At 37.7% G+C, this 22,914-nt stretch overlaps 1 protein-coding gene across 1 annotated transcript in view; it reads left to right on the top strand.

Moving 5' to 3' along the window:
* Positions 1–22,914, top strand: part of LOC115412567 (leucine zipper protein 2-like) — a 471,651-nt gene that overhangs the window by 409,176 nt on the left and 39,561 nt on the right. Inside the window, 1 exon segment of the mRNA XM_030125144.1 lies at positions 13,842–13,904. Within this exon segment, the coding sequence (XP_029981004.1) occupies positions 13,842–13,904 (63 nt within the window).

The following is a 22,914-nucleotide window of genomic DNA, read 5'->3' on the forward strand; positions in this document are numbered from 1 at the left end:
CAGTAAATGTCAAGTAATATTAGAACAGCTGATGCATCCAGAAAGGGAGCAGAATTCTGAAATCAAAGCCAAGTTTCTCCACGTATGAATGTTTTATATTCGGCTGCTTTGATAATGCATTGTTTTGGGAAATGTTATGTACTCCCAGCTCCTGTGATGTACCCGACAATGCAATTAGTTATGTGTGCAGGGAGCGTACGAGAGCAGAGCCTTTAAATAAAACAAATGTATTACTGCGCTGTTCTACTTCATTCACTATCCTTATTGAATAAATCAGATTACCCTGACTGGAATGATTGAAATAAAATATATGCTCGAGTCAGGGCCAGTTTTGGCCGTCAGCCAGTCACCGGTCTGCATCCGAGGCCGAGCTTCAGCCGATCAGACACACTTCACAAATAGGCCAATCTGTTTAAAGGGGGAAGGAGTGGGAGCAGGTCAGCCACGCTGCTGGGAGGGAGCATACAGACGGATGCCAACACACCTGGAACGTCAGCGCTGTTGGTATCTGGAGCAGGTTGTGCCGCTTCTGTCACAGCTCAGATGAGTTATGCGCACGGATGAAACGGAAACTGTTGTTTTACAGCGGAACATCTTCTGCGTTTGTTGTAATGACTGCGTACTCTGCCCTTAGAGACGACTACTACAAAGGATGAATGCATTATCTGAAACAGCGTCAGTGCGGTGAGAACTGACAGAGATGCGCTCAGCTCTTAACCGTGACTGTGCAATGTTTCTTATACATTGATTTATCCGTAGAAGCCTTCCAGAGCATCAACATTGACCACCGCGTATCGATTTCCTCTTTCTTCCTACTTAAAACGGCTAAAATCGTATTTCATTGTAGAGCTGCGTGGCGTGCATTGATTCATTCGGCCTCTCGTGGCTTCTCTCTCTGCCTTTCACAAACACTGACATCGGACCATCTGTGGAAGCTCCGCCCCCTCCACTCACACCTTGAGTCAAAGCCTCATCGTATACAGGACGATGGATTGTTGTTGCCTGTTCCCTGCAGAGAAGACGACCGGGTGCATTTAGAATAGAATCGCTCCAGTGTCGCTAAATGATTGGTGTCATGAACTCCTCAGCAAAAATGTGTTCAAAACAGATGCATTCATGTTGTGTCGACACTCTACACACCGCAGACGCCCTCCTGTCAGTAAACGCTCAAGCCTTTACTGGTAACTAGTAAGGTTCTGATAGTTTTGGATTTTACATTCTAGTTTAGTTTTATTTAGTTTGGACTTTTTTTTTTCTCTAATTCAGTTCATTTTAATTAGTTTATAGAGCAGGTTTGATAGTTTTTATTCATTTTTGTTATTTTCAAAATGCTTAGTTGTAGTTTAGTTTTAGTTTTTAGCTTACGGCCAACAGGCTGTCAGCTGTTGTCGTCATGTGGTGTCTGTTGTCTGTCATCCGTTACAAAACTTTCAATCGTCTTCTTCTCCGAAACTGCAATTCCGATTGACTTCAAACTTGGTATACAGCTTCTTTATGATGACGTCATCAAAAGTTAGTGAAATTATTGGGATCCAGATCTGATTCTGGATTTGGTGCCACTTTGAAAACTGTCCCCATTATCAGAGATAGGAAGTGGATGGATGCAATAACTCAGTAAATCTAAATGATCTCAAGTGTAAATGTCTCCAGTCCAGCCCTGATGGGGAGATGACCCAAACAGAATGTCCACATGCTGATCAGGATCTTCTTCTGGATCTGGAACTGACGCAAAATTTAACATGGGCTCTTATGGGGAAAACATTTCAATCGTCTTCTTCTCCCAAACTCCAGTTCTGATTGACTTCAGACTTGGTATACAGCTTCTGTATGATGATGGCAACGCAAGGGATTGAAATTATTTGGATCTGGATCTGATTCTGGATTTGGTGCCACTTTGAAAAATGTCCCCATTATCAGAGATAGGAAGTGGATCGATCCAATAAATCAGTATCAATGAAATCAAGTGTGAATTTGAATATTTTACAGATCTGATTGAATATGACCAAAACATGGACTATTTCTGTAACAGAATAAATACACAGAACTGGGGGAGAATAAATGGATCTGGATACATTTCCCAAAGCTTTTCATTTGGCCCGTAAGCTACAGGGCCATTGGTCCGATTTTTTGGTTTAATTATAGTTTTTATTTATTTCAGTTAACGAAAATGTTTTTACAATTCCAGTTTTCATCCTTTCATTAGTTTTCGTTAACGATAATAACCTTGTTAACTAGCTGTTGTCAGTGTTAAGAATATCCAAGGATCACTGTTACAAAGACAAAAAAAAAAAGATAAAAAGGAGAAAACTAGATTGTATATCACTGTCTGTCATTATGAACCCAGGTTTATATGTTATCGTGTGTATTCCAGGTCATAATTTCTCACATTTTTTGACTGTCAGTTGTTTTTATTTTGAAAATCACTCATTTCGTTTCACTTCATCCAAGGCAGCGTTATCTAACTAATAGCGGCAGTGTCAGTATCAGATGGGATGTCAAATATTTAATATATATTAATTTACTGACCATGTACGTTATTCATCATGAGGTTACATTTGAGGGTTATTACATCACAAACAGAGAAAAGTTAAGAAAAAAGTGACTTCAGGCAAATCTCTCATTAACTGAACATAAACCAGTGTGTCCATCCACTGTCATTGATCCAACTCCATGGGTTTTACCGGTGAATCAATGTTGTAGAAGACGACAGTGTTTCCACGGTAACTACAGAACCTCTGAATATCCAAATGGGTCATATCTGATGACCATGAAAAGATGATAAACTGCATTTTACACCAATTATTTCAACATATTGATAGGATTAGTGGTTTTAAAGTTATCAAACATTTTAAATTAGTAGATGGTTTTGGTCGCTGGTGGATATTTGTGCTGCTTTTGTTGCAGTTCCCAAATTAATTTTTCTCCATATTTAACCATTTTTAAGTGAATTATCACCATTTATGATAATATTATCCTCTGTACTTTGCATTTTTCAATGTACATCATGCATTTTCCTATATTTCATTCACTGATCATTTAGATGTTCATAAAAACTTAGAGTAAATTTAAAGGTTATTATATCAGAAATAGAAAAACAAAACTGAAGAAAAAGTGACTTTTTCAGCAAAATTATCAACAACTGAATGACAAAACAAGTGTATTCATTCACTGTCATTGATCCAACTCCATGGGTTTTACTGGTGAATCAATGTTGTAGAAGATGACGGTGTTTCCACGGTAACTACGGAGCCTCTGAACGTCTAAATGGGTCATATCTGATTATGTTTTAAAGCTGAGAAACTGCATTTTTACCTCAGTTACATACATGTATTGATATATTATTAGTGGATCAACATGTAAATCAGTAAATGCTTTTGGTTGCTGGTGGATATTTGGGTCTTTGTGGGTTAACCGTATAACATCAAATGTGTCATATTTGATACATGAGTTTTGAAGCCCTCTACATGATCAGTGCAATATTTTTTTGTTTGAAAAACCTGATGTATACAATTAGATACATGCAATACACAGATAGTCCACCAGGGGGAGGAGTTCATTCACCAGAGGCCTTTAGTGACACTACAAGACTGACATTAATGAGGATGGAGGAAGAAGAACTTTGCCAATTTTGAAAAGGAATTACCAGTTTGTTAGAAATGTTTGTGTTAGATTATGTTTTTGTTTGTTTAAAAGTAATAATATTTGAGCATTGAGACGCGATGGATCAAATATGATACAAAATTGAAACTCATACATGGAAACTGATATTTAAAAAAAAAAAAAAAAAATTGTTTTTTTCAGAAGGAACAAAAAAGGCTCCAGTTTCAAAGAACTGGAATTTTCTGTCAGTGGTTTAATGGTTCAGGTTTTACAGGGTTAAACATGTAATACATAATACACCAATACCTGTGTGTTTTTTGTCTAGCTGCATATTGGGGACCTTATAGATTTAGAGAGTAATACAATAAATAGATATAAATAAAAAATAATAATGGCACACTCACGTAATCATCTTTTTCTGGCCGGCGAGGCTTTTGAACATCTGTGTTGACAGTCTCTTATAAAAGCATAAAAGTCTCTTTTTGAAGAACTCATGCATCAAAGAGCAGCTAAACAGAAAATATTTAAAATCCATTCAGTCTGACAGACATGAGCGAGAAAGTCTGGATGTACGTTAAATGTATGGATTCTTCAGACGTTTCAAAGTGTTTCAGAAGAGACATTAAATATGTCCAATATGGCTGATTTCTCTAAAGTTGATGAATAAAACATTTAACAGCTTTTAGCATTTGAAAGGTAATTTATGAGATTTTCTTTTTAAAAAGATCATTAAAAAAAGAAAAAAAAAAATCTGTAGCTCAAACACCAGGCAGTGAATTGTTCACAAAAAATCTTTCCAGATTAAATCTCCTAAAAGTGAAACTCTAAATCGGACAGACAGCAGCATCGTCTTAGTTTGATCTTAGTATTAATAATGAATGATGCATGAATAATGAATGGAACAGAACATAGGTGTAAGATATAGCGGCGCCCTTCTGTCCTTGAAACCGTCTGTTTTGAGTTCATCAGTTTCTGCTGTAATTCAGACTTTTTTACAAAGACATTACAATAGCAAAGGTGCCTTTTCTTAATATTTTGGGGAAAAACAACACTGTCAGATAGGAGGCTTAAAAAGTGCTCTGTCACATGATCTGGTTTGATTTGTGTCTGTTTGAGATGCAGAACCCTCCTCTGCAAGACCCCGACCATCGGGAACAGGATGACATAGATGTCGCTGTATTCTCCTGGGCTGGGAGTCGGCCCACATGATTTATTCGGAGTAAATAATAGGCCGATGCTTTAGCAATCCTGAGAGCTCAGCATATTCTCACATTCACATATTTGCATTTGTAAGTTTAACGCCGTGTGGCTGTGTAGCCTCTTTAAATGATTTATTCTATTAGCAGCTACTGTCATATCTCAAAAGCGCCACTTAACTGATACAAATAAAATTAATTTGTTAATGTTTTATTTCATCGAGGAGAACACACTTAAACCAACCCGCAGAGAAATTTACAGCTCATCCTCCGTGAGTCGGTGTTTATTTAACCTCACAGTGTTTTTTTTAGTTTTTATGAGGAGCCCGGGGATGCAATTTTTTGAATCCAGTTACACGAGACAGAAATGGGTGTCATGGGACGTGAAAGCACCCTGGGAGGAGGAACAACAAGATAAAGAATCTCATAAAAAAAAAAAAAAAGAAGACGACAAAGAAGAAGGAAACAGGAGCTTGTCAAGTTCACACGAGGCTTTGAAGTGACTTTGTCCGTCAGCGGCGCCTTTACTCTAAGATTAGACCTGGTGTCACAGTTTTACAGCCTGTGTCAAGGAGGGGCGGAGGGAGATAGATGTGGAGATAGAGGCCGAGCGCAGACACAAATATATGGAGACAGATAACAGATGGACACGTCCACAGATTCTGGAGGCAGATACATGAACGGACATACATAAGCAGCTGAAGCTAACATGGACAGGTCCACAGATGATGGACGCAGATACCAAGGTTCCAATAGTTTGGGATTTTCCATTCTAGTTTAGTTTGATTTAGTTTGGACTTTTTTTCTCCAATTCAGTTCATTTTAATTAGTTTTTAGAGCAGGTTTGCTAGTTTTTATTAGTTTTTGTTGTTTTCTAAATGCTCAGTTTTAGTTTAGTTGTAGTTGTAGTTCAGTTGTAGTTCAGTTGTAGTTCAGTTGTAGTTCAGTGGTCTCTTTTCTCTTCTTCTCTGTGCTCCTATTCAAATCAATCCCAGACAGGACTCTGCTGCTTTAGTCTCCATGTTTCCAGGTAGAGTGGGGACCAGAAGACTACTCGAAACCACAAGTGAACACAAGTGACCGACCAAAAAGTGTCGGATGGTGCCACTAGCTAAAATTGCTCGAGTGAAATAAATCGATTTCATATCAATCCGACATTGACAAAGATGAAAATGAAGGGAATTTTATTCATAATTTTTATCCGTTTTAGTTAGTTTTGTAAACACACAGTACAGTTTCAGTTAGTTATTGTTTTTTTTCTTTTAATTTTAGTTTTTATTTATTTCAGTTAAAGAAAATGTTTTTACACTCTAGTTTTGGTCATTTCGTTAGTTTTCGTTAACGATAATAACCTTGGCAGATACATGAGCGTACATACATAAGCAGCTGAAGCTAACATGGACAGGTCCAGATAAAAGACGCACACAAAAGATTAAATTATTGAACAGAAACCAGCATTTCACATCACTTCACATATTCTTTTATAAGCTTTAACCTTTGTTCTTCTCAGTGCAGCTGGACTAGTTTAGCTCTTTTGTAAACATCTGAGACTTCTTCAGTTTAACCTTCATTCCACTAAAATGTTTAACCCATAAAGACCCAGTGCTACTTCTGTTTCTGTTCCCAAATGAAATGTTCTCTCTGTTTAACCTTTCTAAAGTAATTTATCACCATTTATTACAATATTATCATCAGTATTTTATGTTTTTAAGTGTAAATCAGGTATTTTTTCCCTATATTTGATTATTGATCATACCCTCCTGAGACCCAGGAAAGTAAATGTTTTGGCTTTTTTTACATTACATAATTGTCTTAATTGGAAAAAGCATATTGCAACAGCTTTTTCAGATACAGTTTTTATTTTTATTGTGTTTTTTTATGAAATGGCTTTTGCAGTGAACAGGATTGTTTTTTTGTAAGTAAAGCTGTGAAACTCATGTCCCCTACAGAGGACAAATTGCATTACTGGGTCTCAGGAGGACATAGATGGTCATTAAAGCTCAGCGTAAAGTTGAGGGTTTTTATATCAGAAACAGAGAAAATTTCAGAAAAAATTATTTTTTCAGTAAAATCTGTCATTAACTGAACACAAACCCAGTGTGTCCATCCACTGTCATTGATCCAACTCCATGGGTTTGACTGGGGAATCAATGTTGGAGAAGATGACGGTGTTTCCATGGTAACTACGGAGCCTCTGAACGTCCAAATGGGTCATATCTGATGACCATGAAAAGATGAAGAACTGTATTTGACACCAATTATTGACATGTATTGATAGAATTAGTGGATCAACAGGTATGAAACAGTTTAGATCAGAAGGTTTAGGTCGATGGTGGATGTTTGAGTCTTGTTACGCTCGGTCTAGGGGTTGCCGAGATGCAACATGATATGAGACTCCCCTCCCTCCATGTCCCTTAACAAACAGGAGCAAACTATCAAAAATGACCAGCAACCGCAGCACTGCAGGATGAGATATTTATTTACAAAAAAAGAAAAATTAAATCAAGTAAGGGAATCAAAATGTTCTACAAAAACAAACGAAGGAAACCAAAATACATCCGTCTTACCAAACAAAACTTAAAGAAGAAGATTCCCTCCTTGTATCACTGGTTTGACAAAAGTTCTAACAAAAAATTACAAATGGCTGGTCTGCACAGAATGGGAGATGAAATGAGAGGAGTCTCTCGAGGAATGAAGATCCCGCCTTTAAATTTCCCGGCTCAACTCCAAAGCACCAATCAGAAGCAGCCAGCACACCAATACCACTCCTGCAGCTCATCCTCAATCAGCTGCTATCTGTTGGAGGGAAAGAGAAACCGAACACACCCACACACACAAGGAAGAGAACAGAAAAACTACAAAAATACAACAATCACAAATGGCACAGCCCATTACAGAATCAACAAAAATATACTAAGCCTTAACCGTCTTTATGGGTTAAAAACCAAACAAAATATTATTAGTTCACTTACTTTTAGGAAAGTTTCAGGACATTTTGACATTGTGTGGGATTAAAATACATATTTTCTTCAACAGATCCTGCAGCTTTGATCCACAATTCACATCTACAAAGTATATACTGTATGTCATTACATTAAATTCAAGTAATTCTGCTCTTCAAGAATAAAGAAGAAAATACAGAATAAAAGTTGTGAAGCTTTACCAATTTTGGCTCGCTCATAAAGATGATTTAGGTCAAAAGGCTGAGCTTGTCAATAGAATGGAATCTATTAGATCAAAATGAATGGGATACATTCACACTTTAGATTCCTTCTAGTGTAAGATTTTTAAATCTATTATATAAATGTACCTAAACCTACGTATATGCAGCTCTGGAAAAAAAATAAGAGACCACTGCAAAATGATGACTTTCTCTGACTTTACCATTTATAGGTGTGTGTTTGAGTAAACTGAACATTTTTGTTTTATTCTTTAAACTACCGACAACATTTCTCCCAATTTAAAAAAAAAAAAAAAAAAACTAGAAGCACTCGGAGAGCGCAGACCTCCGCCAAGGCTGATCAGTGGGCCCCCCCGTGGGCCCCCCCACCCCCAATCACCACCAAAATTTAATCATTTCTTCCTTATCCCATTTCCAACAAACCCTGAAAATTTCATCCAAATCTGTCCATAACTTTTTGAGTTATGTTGCACACTAACAGACAGACAAACAAACAAACAGACAGACAGACAAACAAACAGACAGACAGACAAACAAACAAACAGACAGACAAACAAACAAACAGACCCTGGCAAAAACATAACCTCCTTAGCGGAGGTAAAAATGTTCTTTAGAGCATGAATTGGCAGAACACGACACATGGTCAAAATAACCAAAAAAATACAGGTGTTTTCAGACCTCAAACAATGCAAAGAAAACCAGTTCATATTCATTTCTGCCTGTGTAGGTTCTCATGGGCCCAGGTCATCGTTCTTCTGGTAGTTCTTCTTGGTTCAACTAGACTGGTTTAGCTCTTTTGAAAACATTTCATCTCTCATCCAAGAGACTTATTAGGACTTCTTCAAGAAATTGAAGAAATCTGTTGGATGAGACAAGAAATGTTTTTAAAAAGAGCTAAGCCAGTTCAGATGAACCAAGAAGAACTACTTAGAATTTCTAAATAACAATAATGTTGTAACATAATAACAGACATCAATGTTTGGTGGAATAACCCCGATTTTCCGTCCCTCATCCACACCTTTCTGGACCTAGCTGAGGACAGGAGCATTGTCCTGATAGAAGAACCAGTCCAACTCAGAGTTTGGGAACATTGTCAGAGCAGAAGTCCAGTAGTTTTACAAAGTTATTTTTGGATTCCAGTTACTTTTGTGGAACTAATAGCACTGTTTTTGTCTGTTGTAAGAAGATAGTGATGGTCACAGTAGTGGTGTTTATACTTCTCCTTCTTAAATAAGATGTGGATCAGGTGTTTATTCAGTAGAATAAAGTGTGTTTGTGTTGGAATTCAACAGACACAGGAATGGAACAGCTGTCAAACATGCAGGTCTGATGATTTCACAGGAAACTGGAGTGGTCTCTTAATTTTTTCCAGCGCTGTGTGTGTGTGTGTGTGTATGTATGTATATATATATATATATATATATATATATATACAGTACAGGCCAAAAGTTTGGACACACCTTCTCATTCTTTGCATTTTCTTTATTTTCATGACTATTTTCATTGTAGATTCTCACTGAAGGCATCAAAACTATGAATGAACACATGTGGAATTATGTACTTAACAAAAAAGTGTGAAATAACTGAAAACATCTCTTATATTCTAGTCTCTTCAAAGTATCCACCCTTAGCTCTGATGACTGCTTTGCACACTCTTGCCATTCTCTTGATGAGCTTCCAGAGGTAGTCACCTGAAATGGTTTCCTAACAGTCTTGAAGAAGTTCCCACAGATGCTTAGCACTTGTTGGTCCTTTTGCCTTCACTCTGCGGTCCAGCTCACCCCAAACCATCTCGATCGGGTTCAGCTCCGGTGACTGTGGAGGCCAGGTCATCTGGCGCAGCACTCCATCACTCTCCTTCTTGGTCAGATATCCCTCACACAGCCTGGAGGTGTGTTTGGGGTCATTGTCCTGTTGAAACATAAATGATGGTCCAACTAAACGCAGACCGGATGGAATGGCATGTCACTTCAGGATGCTGTGGTAGCCATGCTGATTCAGGTTGCCTTCAATCTTGAATAAATCCCCAACAGCGTCACCAGCAAAGCACCCCCACACCATCACACCTCCCCCTCCATGCTTCACGGTGGGAACCAGGCATGTAGCATCCATCCGTTCACCTTTTCTGCGTCGCACAAAGACACGGCGGTTGGATCCAAAGATCTCAAATTTGGACTCATCAGACCAAAGCACAGATTTCCACTGGTCTAATGTCCATTCCTTGGGTTTCTTGGCCCAAATAAATCTCTTGTGTTTGTTGCCTCTCCTGAGCAGTGGTTTCCTAGCAGCTGTTTGACCATGAAGGCCTGATTCACGCAGTCTCCTCTTAACAGTTGTTGTAGAGATGTGTCTGCTGCTAGAGCTCTGTGTGGTATTCATCTGGTCTCTAATCTGAGCTGATGTTAATTTGCGATTTCTGAGGCTGGTGACTCAGATGAACTTATCTTCAGCATCAGAGGTGACTCTTGGTCTTCCTTTCCTGGGGCGGTCCTCATGTGAGCCAGTTTGGTTGGAGCGCTTGATGGTTTTTGCGACTGCACTTGGGGACACATTCAAAGTTTTTGAAATTTTCTAGACTGACTGACCTTCATTTCTTAAAGTAATGATGGCCACTCGTTTGTCTTTACTTAGCTGATTGGTTCTCGCCATAATATGCATTCTAACAGTTGTCCAATAGGGCTGTCAGCTGTGCATCAACCTGACTTCTGCACAACACAACTGATGGTCCCAACCCCATCAATAAGGCAAGAAATTCCACTAAGTAACCCTGACAAGGCACAGCTATGAAGTGGAAACCATTTCAGGTGACTACCTCTGGAAGCTCATCAAGAGAATGCCAAGGGTGTGCAAGGCAGTCATCAGAGCTAAGGGTGGCTACTTTGAAGAAACTAGAATATAAGAGATGTTTTCAGTTATTTCACACTTTTTTGTTAAGTACATAATTCCACATGTGTTCATTCATAGTTTTGATGCCTTCAGTGAGAATCTACAATGAAAATAGTCATGAAAATAAAGAACATGCGAAGAATGAGAAGGTGTGTCCAAACTTTTGGCCTGTACTGTGTATATATATATATATATATATATATATATATATATATATATGTGTGTGTGTGTGTGTGTGTGTGTGTGTTTGTGTGTGTGTGTGTGTGTAATAACACTTGAATATCTTGACAACATCAGCCAACCAGCATTTCTCTTATTTTTTGTCCAGTTCATCTCATTTAGTTCTTTAGAACATTTCATCTCTGAAGTTTCTTAAAACATTTATTGTTTAATTCTGTAAAGTTAGAGTCAACCTGCCAAAGCTTAAATGAATAAATGTAATTCATATTGTCCATCCTATAGGACAAGGAATACTTTCATTATAAACGTCATCAGGTCATGTTGACGACATGATGGTCATTGATGATCAGGTCCGAGCCTGTGACTGGAATCCACAAAGATCCTGATGGACGAGTGTTTGTAAAATGCACTAATTAAAAGTAATTATTAGGAAGCCTGTTGGACGGGTTTACAACAGACGCCTATGTCCATTTAACATCTGAACACAAATCCAATATTCATGACACCAGAAAGGTGGTTTTCAGCGCTGGCCCTTTAAATGCAAATGAGCCACTTCAGGCCCCGCCCCCTCCAGGTTGTTGACAGTTCTTTCTGTCCTGTTCAGCCACTTGTGTTCATTAATACAACCAACAACTCAATATTTTAGGTAATCGGCTCTAACTGTGGACATATTTTCTGTTTTTATTACAACCACTGCTGCTGACAAACAATTATGTCATCCTCGGAGAAATGTTCGTCAGAAGTCTGGACCTTATATGTGCAAATGTCATGATGTAACTAGTTATAAAATGTAACAAATTAAGCAGGAATTAAAACGGGTTGTCCACTCGATTTTTGCCCAAATGAATCTAAAGCTAGTTGTGCAGCAGCTGGAGGGTTCCAATCCAAACTGTCTGAACGATTAGGGTCCAAATACACAAAGAAATGAAGCACAGAAGAATAACAGTGGGTTTAGACAAATATGAGCCCTTTAATACCTTTAAATTATTAATCTTAGTTTTTCAATTTGATCAATCAGTTTGCCCAGTAATAAATGATATTTTATTGTTAATTTTTAATATTTATACATATAGTATCTTGGGGATGGAAATAGCACCTGTTTAGTTGAATGGCTCTTTTCCTTAGCTTTAAAAATAGTAAAATAATATTAAAATAATACCAGCTGTAGTCAGCAGGGACCCAGTGGGATGGTATTATTCGTTGTGAATTATGCTGATTTATAGTTTTATAGTTGTGGTTTCTGTAGATATCCCGACATTTTGCCAGACTTCATTAACGCTGTTCCAAAGAAAAGTCAGACCCCTCCCACTATGGTTCTGGAACAGGGGTCAAAGGGCTCTGGGCTGTTTGTCTTTGGTTCTTTAACTGAATCACATTCATTGTGTGAGTGAAGGACACAGTGAAGTTGCCTTAGGTCGGTGGTTCTCAGTCTTTCTCTGACAATAATGAACGCTTCCATGTGACTTGTTGCTTCCTTCTCATTAATCCTAATGGTACCAGGGTTCTGTTGGTTCGGTGGGTGGATCCATTTGTGGCTGACAGTATACATGTACTTCTGCTTCTTACTTTGCAGGATGAGCAGTGGATTCTGTAAACACGGTCTGAAATGTGGAAATCTGCACCGCCATAATCATCACTTTCACAGCAAATGGTTCCAAACCTTTTCTCTTCCCTTTTCAGAGTGATCTGCACCCCATCGCCAGTTGCAAAATACTGACAAGCCAATCGCATTCTGAGAAATGCTCAAGGTTGAATAATTAGCAACCAAGTTCATTTAGCTCTACTAACCATATGGGACACATGTCCATTTAAAAGGTTTACTGGTATGAGCATTGCAGGGTCCGTTATGGGAAGTATGAGTGGACACTGGACTATTCCACCTGCTACATGTTCTAACCTGAAGAAAAAAAACCCACCCACGAGTGATCCCATGCCCCCCCGGCAAGTCTTCGCGCCTCCCCTAGGGGGGCCCGCCCCACAGTTTGAGAAACTCTGCCTTAGATAATGTACATGGTCCATGAGGAGCTGTGGTATTATGGGATTTACAGTGTGTAGTTGCACTTCGGTGGTTGATGTTCTTTTACGGAACATGGTTAATGAAAGAGAACGCCAATCTGACGTGGTTAAAGAATGGCATTCCTGCCGCTGCAGCGCAGAAACAGACTCATTTATTACAGCGGGGCTGATCCTGGGAGCCAGTACAACACAATCACCTCTCAGTCTGTTGGTGGAAGTCAAGGCTCTTGTATTTGCATAGTAATAAATCTCATCTACGGTGCACGGCGCCGTAAAAGCCATAAATGAAAACAACAACCTCCAACCTCTCTGGGCTGAGGTGGAGTCGTCTAATCTGCCGTGGAGGGTCGGCTTTGCGCTCGGCCTCTGTGTTCATGTGCCCGCTGATGTGCAGCCGTGGGGTGAATGTCAGGCCCAGGCGGTCCACGCTGGAACCACCGCTCTGTGTTTGTGTTCACCGCTTACAGACGTCAAAAAGGAAACCATTGTAACCTGGAAAGCAACCTGCATGTGTGTGTGGAGTGGGAGGGAGGAATTCAGGTTTAGACAGTGGGCCAGACGCCAGTGCATGACTGCATCATTGTGTGGACTATGCAGTTCAGTGAAGGGGAGATTTGATATTTTCTTCCTCTCAGTAGGGCCTTCCTTTAAGCCAGAGCTTTGGCCAGGGAACACTCACAAAGGAGTCTTCTGCTGCAGCTGGCAGAATCCTGCTACGTGATCTAAAACCAATTTCGCTATTTGAATAAGCTAACACTTATTTCCTTATCTTCCTCTTGCAGTCCAAAAAAATCCAGGCTCAACTGAAAGAACTGCGGTACGGGAAAAAGGATTTAATTTTTAAGGTAAGCTTAAAACGAGGAGGGGGTGGGCTTTCTAATGTCTCCAGACCGGGGGTAAACAGGTACTTCAGACCACCTTGAACGGCCGGACCGTCACAGGAGGTCCTGCAATTAAATTCACTCTGCAATCAGCGCATCCCCTCCAGCGAGGCGGCCGTCTGTAAAGTCGGTCGGTCGGCGCTGGAGCCTCACGCTGCTCAGTCCTGTCCCTGGTTTTCTCCTCTGCATGATCCATCCATCCCTTTCAATCAGAGGACGCATGTCCATAAATGATGTCGACAGCACCGAATGAAGTTGATACAGAATTATGCATTAGATGATTGGAGGGAATCGTCCAGGCTCAAATTACACATGACACCATGTAGCGCTACACTGTAAAAAAAAAAAAAAAAAAAAAAAAACAGAAAAAAAAAAACCCTGTATTATTCCGGCAGCAGGGCTGCCGAAAAAATACTGTACAATAACACAAAATAAGCATCTCATAAAAATACAGTAATTTTCCATAATTAAAATACAGTTTTTTGCCCTAACTTTACATGAGGTTTTGAGGTATATATATATATATATATATATATGTATATATATATGTATATATAATTTTCTGTGAGACTCAGTTGTCCAATCCACTGATAAAAACTGTATTTGGACAGTTTATCAGTGCTTATACATGTTATACATTCACAAAAACACATTTATTCAACATTTTTGTTGTGAAACCTCCTGTAATTATACAAGATATTTGTCAATGAACAAACAAGTCTGGTTCAACTGACAGAACTAATACTTCTTTAATGGTTAATTGTCAGTAATTTTATCTTGTTTTATTTTTTTATTTTTTTATTTTTTTTATTTTTTTTTTTACAGTTTTAAACTTTAAATTAACAGTTTAATCTCATAAATAGAAAAGAAATATTTGTGAAATTATGATACATTTGCAAATGTATTTTAACTGAATTTTTCTATGAAAAAAGAAAACATTTCTTCAAAAAAAACATTTAATTTTATGGTTATTCACAGTTACAGTTTTGTTCATGCTATTTTCCATTTGACATGTAAACTCACAGTCTGTTTTTGTCATTTCATTGATATTTTCCTGTATCTTAAAAATACAGGAAAAATCTGTCAAATAAACAGTGAAAATTCAGTCAAATTACAGATTTTTTTTTACAGTGTATAGCGTTCATACTGCAGGGCCCACAAACCTGCCTTCTGCTCACATACTTCCTCTGCAAGCACAATGAAGTGGTGACAAACAAGAGAACGTTCCATATTGTTGCCCACCCGTATATACTGCTTGTATTTGCCAAAGACTAAATGGTTTTAGAGTTGAGTACTCACTTATACTTATTGGCATTTACTATACAGGGGGCTGACCTTTCAGGTGTTATTCGCAGTGTTAAAATGTCAGTCAACATTTTTTTGCCTCAAAGCCTTGTAACGCCACATATAAAATAAATGTGTTGATCCTTAAGACCCATCATTCCTGAGGCATTTGTCAAACCAAATAGTCAGAAAAATGAATACAAAGCGCTCCATCGTCACCGCCTGAAAAGCATCCTTCAGTCCTGTGGCTGAATATATTGTCCCTGAATGTCCTGTTCCTTGTTTTATTCCTGCTCTCTGAATGATGAATGTATTGACTTGTTTGCTCGGTGTCACCTGCTCATAAATAGCTGTCTCTAAATTGCATCAGTCACTCCCTCTAAAACAACCTTATTGCTCAATGTCACTCAGCATCATGTGGACTGTGGAAGCATCAGGGTCTTTGGTGACTTTACAGAAGGATGAGCTTCAACACTGCAATAAGAGAAATACATGTAAAAGGAAAGAAGCCCTTATTACAGGGGTGTCAAACTCTTTTTGGTTCAGGGGCCATATTTAGTCCAGTTTGATCTCCAGTGGGCCGGACCAGTAAAATAAGAGCATAATAACCATTAGGGTGGTCCAAAAAAATGTTTTCTCAGATTCTCTGGATTCGAACCCTGCATTTGGTTCCATATCTGACCAAATTACTTCAGTCCAAATTTGATACAAATTCATTCATATTCAGAGGTGTCCCAGACAGGTGCAGATGTCTCTGTATATACTCTAACAGAACTGTCCAAATGAATAAGGCAGATTAGAAGAATCTGTCATTTTATTCTCCAAATCAAACTGACACTCGCATAAAAATGTTCCTTAGAAAGTCCAACAACCACTGTTGGTTTATTGAAATGACCAAAAATGTTCCTGTGTTCTTTGACAACTTGTTGCCAGTACTGTTTGTGATCTGCATTTGTTGTTCGGCAACAGTTGAAGTCTGGAATAAGCTCCGCCCCTCTGTCAGTGACATCAGTGACAGCTTTAGTGGAATGCCCAGTTTTCTCCTCCTTCTGAAAGTCTGCATCATCAGCCCAGTCTACTGGAGGAACTGTTCAGAATGTTTGTAGCAGATCCAAAGGTTCAAACAAACGCATGGTGCTGGTGGAGACAAAAGCCCTGATCTGCTTCCCTTCACAATCTGACAGATTAAGGACATCCCAACGCTTTAGAGGAACCAAAGAACCTGCATTTAACATCATGGTGTCCACCATCAGCTGCTTCTGCTCTGGTGTCACAGAATGGACCACAACCAGGTCTACACTCCAGTACCACAGATGTGGGCGGAGTTACTTCATCCATATATTTACTCCAGTTCCACAGATGTGGGCGGAGTTACTTCATCCATATATTTACTCCAGTACCACAGATGTGGGCGGAGTTACTTCATCCATATATTTACTCCAGTCCCACAGATGTGGGCGGAGTTACTTCATCCATATATTTACTCCAGTCCCACAGATGTGGGCGGAGTTACTTCATCCATATATTTACTCCAGTTCCACAGATGTGGGCGGAGTTACTTCATCCATATATTTACTCCAGTACCACAGATGTGGGCGGAGTTACTTCATCCATATATTACTCCAGTACCACAGATGTGGGCGGAGTTACTTCATCCATATATTTACTCCAGTTCCACAGATGTGGGCGGAGTTACTTCATCCATATATTTACTCCAGTACCACAGATGTGGGCGGAGTTACTTCATCCATATATTTACTCCAGTTCCACAGATGTGGGCGGAGTTACTTCATCCATATATTTACTCCAGTTCCACAGATGTGGGCGGAGTTACTTCATCCATATATTTACTCCAGTACCACAGATGTGGGCGGAGTTACTTCATCCATATATTTACTCCAGTACCACAGATGTGGGCGGAGTTACTTCATCCATATATTTACTCCAGTACCACAGATGTGGGCGGAGTTACTTCATCCATATATTTACTCCAGTACCACAGATGTGGGCGGAGTTACTTCATCCATATATTTACTCCAGTACCACAGATGTGGGCGGAGTTACTTCATCCATATATTTACTCCAGTACCACAGATGTGGGCGGAGTTACTTCATCCATATATTTACTCCAGTACCACAGATGTGGGCGGAGTTACTTCATCCATATATTTCCAGCTGAATCCCTCTGATAGTTCTGCTCTTCTCTTACAGCTCAGCTCGTCTGTGCTGAAAATGAACGATTAGTCCATTTCCAGGAAAATTCCAGCAACTTGTGCAACCTGTAAAACATCTGCTTTTTCTTCCAAATTTTTTCCTAAATCATCTTTTGAATGAATAAACCTAATGCAGGGTTCTAACTGAGGTGATCTGAAACTGTATTTTTTACCAGGATTGTTGGACCACCCTATAACTTATAAATAATGACAACTCCACATTTTTTAGTGCAAAAAATAACATTAGATGATGGAACTATTTCTATCCAAAACAAAAAGGATGTGAATAACTGGAAAAAAAAAAGAAAAAAAAAAGAAAAAAAAAAAAACATTTCTGAAGAAAAATAAGTACAATTTGATCAATATTCTGCCTCAACTTATGATTTCCACATGTGCATTACAGATCAGATCTACAAAGACACGAAACAGGCAGAATATTGTTAAAATTGCACTTTTTTTTTTTAGACATTCCAGGTTGTTCCTATTTGTTCAGGTTATTGACATTTTATTGTTAAAGGATATCAGAATTTAATGTTCTTTGCAGTAAATCAAAGTGAAAAAAATTGGTGTTGCCATTATTTACAGGCATAATATCTTATTATTTTTTCTCACATTAAACCAAGAAGAACATTTGGAGTCATTATTTCAAGGTTATTATGCTGTTAGTTTTGAGTTTGATGCCCTTGACTGTTACTATCTTCAGGGTAATTTTTGCATTTTGCACTTTGTAAATTCATCCTGCAGGTCAGACTGGACCCTTTGGTGGGCCTGTTTTGGCCCCTGGGCCGCATGTTTGACACCTGTGAGTTATTACCTCAAAATAATCAGCTACTGTTCCAGAATAATGACTTCATTTATCAAAATGAAATAAGTACTCAGATGATCTCAGAAACATTACTTTAAACTCAAAATAATTACTTCTTATAAAAAACCTAATTGTCTCAAAACAGACTTCATGATAAAATAATGACTCATCTTAAATTAATGAGCTAATATATCAAAATAATTCTTTATCTTCAGAAAAAATATGTAGATGTCAAAATAATAAGTCACTATAACAAGTAATTTAACCAGTAGATTCTTTTATGTTTCAGGTTTCATTCTTATATGTTTCTTCCTGTCTTTCTGCTCTGTGTTTTTGTTGTATTTTTGCCGCTGTAAACATGGCAGTTTCTGCACAGTGGGATCAACACAGATCTGATCTTATCTTATCTTATCTTATCTTCATGACTTCACTGGAAAAATCTAAATTTTACCAAGTGTCTTTTTCTCATTTCTAGTCCAAATATCTCATCACACTTAACATAAGACAATCACCCACAGAGGAACTTTTCAGTGAGATATAAAAATGTATTTTTAGACAATAGATCTGGAAAATCTTATTTCAAGAAATCTTAACCAAAACATTTTTACTTGTTCCATTGCAAAAAAAAAATCTTGAATTAAGCAAATAAATAAATAAATAAATAAATCTGCCAATTGAACAATTGGAAATTATTTTGGTAAGATTTCTTGAAATCAGATTTTCCAGATCTATTGTCTAAAAATCAGTTCTTCTATCTCACTGAAAAGTTCCTCCTTAGGTGATTCTGTCTTATTTTAACTGTGATGAGATATCTGGACTGGAAATGAGAACTAATACACTTGGTTAGATTTTGATTTTTGCAGTGTTTATTATCCTACAATAATGACTCAGTATCTTAAAATAATGACGTATTTGGAAATTGTGACTTACCTCCAAATCATGACTTCTTCTTTCAGTGTAATTTGTATTTCTTGTACCGGCAGAACCTCTAAATCTGGAACTTTTTGCTTCAAAACAATGACTTAATATGTCAAAACAGGATTAATATCTCAAAATACTGACCGAGGATCTACAAATAATGACTTGGTATTAGTAATAAACTAGTATCTGAAGTTAAATAGTTTCTTTTTTAACCTCAGAATACTGACTTTGTGTTCTCTCCGTGTCTGTGTGGGTTTGTTTTGGATGCTCTAATATTTTCCTCTGTGCAAACACGCTTTAAACCACCCTTAGGTGTGAATGTGAGGGAAGAGTTATTGATCTGTAAAACGTTTGCCTCATAACATAAAACAGAGCTACTTCAAAAATATGCCCAACCCAAAACCCCACATGGTTAATATACAAATCATGTAAACCAGGGCTGTCGAACTCCTTTTCTTCCAGGTTCCACATTCAGCCCAATTTAATCTGCAGTGGGCCAGACCAGTAAAATAAAAGCATAAGAGCCAATAAATAATGACAACTCCTAATTGTTTTAGCACAAAAAATAACATTCAGTTATGCCAACATTTACATTTACAAACTATCCAAACAAAAAGGATGTGAATAACCTGAAAAAAATTTAATTTGTCAAGAAATATAAGAACAATTTTATCAATATTGTGCCTCAACTTATCATTTCTACATATACATTACAGATCAGATCTACAAAGGCACAAAACATTTAATAACAGGCAGAATATTGTTAAAATTCCACTGAATTTTCTTTAGACATGTCAGGTTGTTCATATTTGTTCAGGTTATTCACATTTTATTGTTAAAGGATAGTTTGGAAATGTAAACATTTTCATAATTTAATGTTTTTTGCACTAAATCAAAGAGAGAAAAAAATGGTGTTGTCATTATTTATATATTAATATGATATTATTTTTGAGTTTGATGCCCTAACTTGTACTTTGCAAATTCATCCTATGGGTCGGATCGGACCCTTTGGCGGGCCGGTTTAGGCTCCAGGACCGCATGTTTGACACCTGTGATGTAAAGTCTGTATTTGTGTGGATAAAGCCCCATGTCTGACTGTTAAATTATCTGAGAATATTTGAATATGCTGACGACAATAGAATTCAGGAAAAGAAAACTAAAAGAAACATCGTTAGACAGATGGGTAAATATTTTCAAATATATTTGTAGTTATTTAGAACATTTGAATTTAATACAGATTATAATGTAAATTGTGTCTCTTAAGGACCCCATGTATAAGCTGAGAACTGTTTCTGGGGTGTCCTATTACAAAAGTATCCTGCAAATGAATTGTTGATTTTAACAGTTTGTAATAATTTTGTAATAAAATTGATTGATTGATTGATTGATTGATAATTGCCCAAGTCATATTTCTGACCAAATTGTGATATCTGCATAACTTTACACTCCTAACACTGCTGCTTCATTTTAAGTAGACATCAGAATTTGGCCAAAAATATGACTTAGGCAATTCTGCTAATGATATGTCAGATGTGTGATGGGCTGGTGACATGTCCAGGTGAACCCCACCTTCACCCAGTGGATAGGCTCCGCCCACATGACCCTCTCGGGGACAAAGGTTTATGTCAAAATAATGATTTGTGTATCTCAGAATAATGACTCATGTGAAAAAAATGACTTTTTAAAATCTCAAAATACTGACCAAGTATTCAGATCCTACTGTGAATATCATAGAAGGGAGTACCACAAAATAATGAGCCATTTTGAAAAAGAAATTACAGGGTGGGGAAGCAAAATGTACACTGAACATTTAGTTGTTTTTTCTCAGCAGACACTACGTCAGTTGTTTTGAACCCAAACATATACTGATGTCATAATCATACCTAACACTATTATCCATACCTTTTCACAAACTTTTGCCCACATGAGTAATCAGGAAAGCAAACGTCAAAGAGTGTGTGATTTGCTGAATGCACTCGTCACACCAAAGGAGATTTCCAAAATAGTTGGAGTGTCCATAAAGACTGTTTATAATGGAAAGAAGAGAATGACTATGAGCAAAACTATTACCAGAAAGTCTGGAAGATACTATTAAAGAAGAACGGGAGAAGTTGTCACCCCAATATTTGAGGAACACTTGCACAAGTTTCAGGAAGCGTGTGAAGGCAGTTATTGAGAAAGAAGGAGGACACATAGAATAAAAACATTTTCTATTATGGACATTTTCTTGTGGCAAATAAATTCTCATGACTTTCAATAAACTAATTGGTCATACACTGTCTTTCAATCCCTGCCTCAAAATATTGTACATTTTCCTTCCCCACCCTGTATAATAAGTCCACACTATGAAGCATTAGTTAAGCATTAATAAATACTGAATTCATCATTTATAAAGCATATTTCTGACATGAATACTCATTAGTATATGGTTTATAAGCACAGTTATAAATGTTTTACTCATCATTCATAATCCTTCATCATTCAATCGTGCAGTTTATTTAATAATCCCATGTGCTGTGTCTTCTCTTTGTTCGAATAACTCAGACTTTTGTGAGTTTTTATTCATTTCCATCCTTTAAATCTCATTTATAAATGCTTTAAATGTCACAGATAGTGCACACTTTAGATGAGCTCACACCACAGACTGAATTCATGAGTAGTTAGTGCTTTAGAACGACCTGAAATCATGAATTCCTGTGTTAATAACTGTTTATAGGACATCTACTGGAAAATAACTGTGTGCGTTAGTATAAAATACACACTAACATATTCACTCACCATTAGTACATGTGTGAATAGTGTATGTGTGAGCACAAATGCACATCACAACTGGTTTGTAAATGATGCAATACTAAAGGTTTAAATGCAGAATCCATAATTTATAAAGGATGAAAATACAATCATTAAGCACATTGTAGATGAGCTTATTAATGATGAGTAAAACATGTATAACTGTGCTTATAAACCATATATTAATGAGTATTCATGTCAGAAATCTGCTTTATAAATAGTGAATTCAGTATTTATTAATGCTTAACTAATGCTTTATAGTGTGGACTTATTATAAAATGTTACCAATAACTTTGACATTAAAATGAAGAATATCCTCACATAATAACTTATTATTGTAAAATAATGAGGTCTTCTTACTAATTCTTACTGATTCTTACTAATCTCATCATCTAAAAATAATTCAAAGAGTCATGTTTGAGTGACGACGTTCTGGAAAGGTCAGAAGGAAATGCATCATTTCCCTGTGACCTCCCATGATCCTCGGGCTGTTCCTGAAAACTCATCTGTATGCCCCATCTGTCGCCATCCAAAACCCAGCGGGGACGAGGGAATCTGGAAGTAGAGAAGAGTCATTCCAGACATGGAAATGTCATAAGGCTCACAGGGGGATGTCAGTCAAAGCAGGCTGACCAGGAGGCAGTCGGATGGGTTCTGATGGCCGCCGCCGCCGCGCTGCATCAAAGTACACATTTAAAGCACAATGTCACAGTACACACAGGAATACATCAACGTCAAAAAAGGTTAGGCCATAATTGTTTTATCAGGGAAACCATTCCATTTTTTTAGACAGATAGATACCGACATGAACAAAAAAACTCAATTATATGGTAAGAAAAATGACAGTAACAGGAAATCCTGCTGTTTGGTCAGCTGTAATCCAGATTCAATTACTGATGTAGGGAGACGCTCCAAGAATAGCACAGTCAGTATCACTAGGTTCAAAATGGGCCAGTTGGAG

Source organism: Sphaeramia orbicularis, chromosome 3 (assembly GCF_902148855.1).
Source record: "Sphaeramia orbicularis chromosome 3, fSphaOr1.1, whole genome shotgun sequence".
Taxonomy (NCBI): domain Eukaryota; kingdom Metazoa; phylum Chordata; class Actinopteri; order Kurtiformes; family Apogonidae; genus Sphaeramia; species Sphaeramia orbicularis.